Below are 4202 nucleotides of genomic sequence, written 5' to 3' on the forward strand. Positions count from 1 at the left end.
GGGTTAATATCATTTTTTTCCAAATGATGTTTCAGAGCACATTTGTTCCATATTCCTTTGTCAGATACTCGTCCATTTGTGCCCACATCAACAAATATAAATCTGAGTTCAGCATCCACAAGCCCCAAAAGAACAATACTGAACTTTTCCTTGTAATTAAAATATGAAGAACCAGACTGAAGTGGAGGATCTATCAAACAATGTTTGCCATCCATGGCACCCAAGCAATTTGGAAAATTCCATCTATCCATATAATCATGGGCAATTACTTTCCTAGCCAATTCACTGTCGGGAAATTTAAGATGTTTTTCTTGCAAAACAGAAATGAGGGCGCGACAAGTGTCCTTTATAATCCCAGATATAGTACTTTGTCCAAGACGAAAACTGTAAGATAATGATTCTTGAGTTTCGCCTACAAATGATAGCAGAATTGTTATATAACGGAAAATAGGAAAATAGGTATTACACAATAATAGTTACTTCTCAGCAAACACAGAACGTTGCCGCAATATTCTGTGTTTGTTGGGTTGCTTGAAAGAGACTTGCTTAACAACCTGTTGCCAAATGACGTAATGTCACAACAAGCCTTTCTGCAGGTGAAATACTTTCTCGGAGATGAGTATCTTGTCTTTTAATTAGTAGGCTCAATTTTTCCACAAGATCTTCAAATATATCTGCAGTCATACGAAGACATCTGAAAAAAATTGAGCATTACTTATTGAAAGAAATTAGTAAATTGTAGTAAAATTACATTTTCATATTTTGTTAATCATATACATATTCAAGAGGAAAGATTTCATATCTACCTTCGATATTTCTCTGGATCTTCTAATTGTAACTCCATAAAAAGGTTATGAAAACAACCTTGCTGTTTCCTTCGAGTTTTCCACGATTTAATCCACATTCTTTTTTCTGGAAGTATCTTATTCTCTTTTTCATACTGTGATTTCAAAACTAAAAACATTAGAATAGCACTTATTTTCTTTTTCTTCTTGTACCGATCCATCTTTCACACAATCAGTAAACTACAGTACAGTGACGTTTACAAAACGTATCTGCATTTAACGAAAAAACGCAATCGTTGTTCGCTTGCAGTCGCTAGTGTGATTGAAAAACATCTAATCGCAAGCGCAAACGCAAACGCAGACGTAATCGACAATCGCTAGTGTGATACGGGCATAAAGATTGCTCCACCCGCGCGATTCAGATTGGGTGACCCTGTACGCGTGAGTAAATTTAAGACCGTCTTTGAAAAAGGTTACACACCAAATTGGTCGACGGAGGTGTTTAAAATCGGCAAAGTGCAGAAAACTAATCCCGTAACGTATATACTGGAGAATTCCTGTGGAAAACCCATCGCTGGAGGATTCTATGAACACGAGTTGCATTGCGTAGCTAATCCCGATGTGTACCTCGTTGAGAAAGTGTTGCGGAAAAGAGGAAATGAGGTTTACGTGAAATGGCTGGGACTTGATAAATCACATAATTCATGGATATGCACGGGTAATGTTTTGTAAACATACATTTATTGTAATATCTATGTTGATTACATGTCTTATAAAAATAAATGATAAAATATTTACAATGGCATACATTTATTATACATGTTTTACAATGGTATACATTTATTATAATCGATGTGGATAAAATATATCTATGTTGATTAAAAAATAAAATGAATTAAAAAAATATTTACAATGGTATTTTATAATGTCCCCATGGCAGCGTTTCTGTAGAATCGGGCGCAACGTATCGCTTGTCATCACACGGACTCAGAGCGATTTTCGTTTCGGCTACAGTGTACACCTCATGCAGCTTCAATCTTATACAAGTCTGTTGGCGAGTCATTTCTATCTCATCGTTGAGACACCGCGTGTAATCGTCAAACGTTATCGATCGCGCTACCACGTTACTCTTTACGCCTTTAGCCTTCTTTGTATCTTTCTTACCGTCTACCCTCAACGTGTACATCTTCGCTCTGAGCCCGACGAATTCCGTCATTATCGCACCATTATTCTCATCCTTCATTAAACCTGGCACTTTTTTATTAGCATGTGGAATATCGTACGCGTTATCTGCCGGATAATCGCTCGTGTCAAATTTATAAATATCACGTTTCATCGTCTCGTACACGTCCTCGCACTGGATGTGATTGTATAAGGCTATCTGTGTCGGTGTACATAATTTTACATCTGTCGCGATATAAAGGTAACATGTACTCGTGATGAAATTCGTACAAACAGACTTTAGATATGTCGAGAATGCACATACCTACGTAGATCGGCTTGTCGAATTTCACCTCGAGTTTGCGCAATTCAACGGCTATCAGATTTTCCGAAAAGATGCTTCGGCTATGGAAATTTGGTTTTGCGATCATTGCCTCCGCGCCGTATCGTCCTTCCCATTTAGTTATGGGGCTTACTTCGCTTAAACTCTATTTTAGGAACGCCCAAGGAAATGGATCGCAAGGGAGGAAATTAATTTTTCGACTCTTTTTCTTTTAATGCCAATGGCAAATTAATTAGAAGGTTTATTCTTGAAGTATTGTACAGCTAATATATATATTTATATGATTGGTTTTTGGGAGAGTAAGTATTTCTCGACGCCGAGGGAGACTTCGGGATCCTTGGAGGTCGTCGAGGTCCGTGAATACTTGGATGTTGACCTGGAGTAAAGGACGGGTGTTCCTTCCTGGGAAGTGTAGGCCGTGTCTGTGGTGGCTGCTGCTCGTTTCGTCTTGGTCATTCGGTACCTGAACTGAAAAGTATACGGCGAGTAGGCGCCTGTACATGCGGCTAAGAGCGCACGGTAGTGAAGCGACTCAGCGCTGTGTGCGGTTAAGAGCACAGGGTGAAGCGACTAAGCGCTTGTGCGGCTAAGGCGCACGGAGTGAAGCGACTAAGCGCTTGGGACGTCTACGGCGCCTGAAGTAGAGCGACTTAGCGCTTATTGTCCGAAGGAGAGCGACTCAGCGCTTATATGTCCGAAGGAGAGCGACTCAGCGCTTATATGTCCTAAGGAGAGCGGCTGAGCGCTTGGGTGCGTCTAGAGCGCACGGAACAGCGTCTACGCGCTGGTATGCTGGCGACTGAGCGCCGAAGTGAAGTGAAAATGCTCGCATTTTCCTCCCTTATATACTGGTAGTCACTAAATTTCACTCCCGAGAGAATCCGCCGCGTAGCGGCGGCGCCGCGAACTCGCAGCCGCCCGGCGTGGAGCTAGCGCCAGGCGCTTACGTCGGGGGCCGGGCGCCCTGTGCTAAGCGTCAGGTGCGCGCGACCGCGTGGTTGCCGGGGGCCCGGCGCCTGTGGCTGCCGTAGGCGGCCACATAGTTATTAATTTTACATTGACGCGATTTCGTACATTTTCCATAGTTTTGCCGAATACCGTGTTGTTCATCAATTTAGGGAGAGGCTCAATTGCGCACAGTACAATTGGACACGATGCAATTGCACACAGTGCTATTGGACACATAATGTTGCGCACAGTTCTTTTGCGCACAATTCTTTTGCGCACCGTTCATTTGGACACAGTTCTTTTGCGCACCGTACAATTGGACACCGTTGCTTTTGGACACAGGTTATCGAAATATAATTTAAAACACACAGACACACGCGTATGCATGTAGAGCCCTGTTTGGAAATTTTGCTAATTTATAAATAATAAATATTTCTAAATCAGCGTTTGTTCAATTGGACAATTCTTTTACGCACGGTTCAGTGTCGCACAGTTCAGTGTCGCACAGTTCAGTGTCGCACAGTTCAGTGTCGCACAGTTAAGCAACGGTGTCCAATTGTACGGTGCGCAAAAGAACTGTGTCCAAATGAACGGTGCGCAAAAGAACTGTGCCCAAAAGAACTGTGCGCAACATTACGTGTCCAACAGCACTGTGTGCAATTGCATCGTGTCCAATTGTACTGTGCGCAATTGAAGGCTTCTCATCAATTTATACAAATTTTTCTCAAAATCGTTCTTGGCGAGCGTTCTAAATTGCGTATTTAGTTCAATATAATCGCGGAGCCATGCGGATTGCGCGAATTGTAGTACGCGATGTATATTTGTGACGCGAAGACCTTGACGCGTACATTGCTGCAGGTTACCATAGTGAATGACATAACGCTTCTTGCAATATAGAGTCGCCAGAAGTCTTGCCTGCCGCTAACAGTTCTGATTAAAAATACTTTAAATCTATTTTTATGTCC

At 42.0% G+C, this 4202-nt stretch overlaps 1 protein-coding gene across 1 annotated transcript; it reads right to left on the reverse strand.

The window, feature by feature from the left end:
- Nucleotides 1-68: 68 nt before the first annotated feature.
- Nucleotides 69-1006, reverse strand: LOC105556330 (the record flags this gene model as incomplete). Its single annotated transcript, XM_012003410.1, has 3 exons — nt 807-1006; nt 555-694; nt 69-412 (listed from the first exon to the last, which is right to left on the reverse strand). Coding segments are annotated over exons 1-3 (684 nt in total), but the record flags the coding sequence as incomplete, so codon positions are not given.
- Nucleotides 1007-4202: the final 3196 nt, after the last annotated feature.

Source organism: Vollenhovia emeryi, unplaced genomic scaffold, assembly GCF_000949405.1.
Source record: "Vollenhovia emeryi isolate VEMERY1.0 unplaced genomic scaffold, V.emery_V1.0 DF940099.1, whole genome shotgun sequence".
Lineage (NCBI taxonomy): Eukaryota > Metazoa > Arthropoda > Insecta > Hymenoptera > Formicidae > Vollenhovia > Vollenhovia emeryi.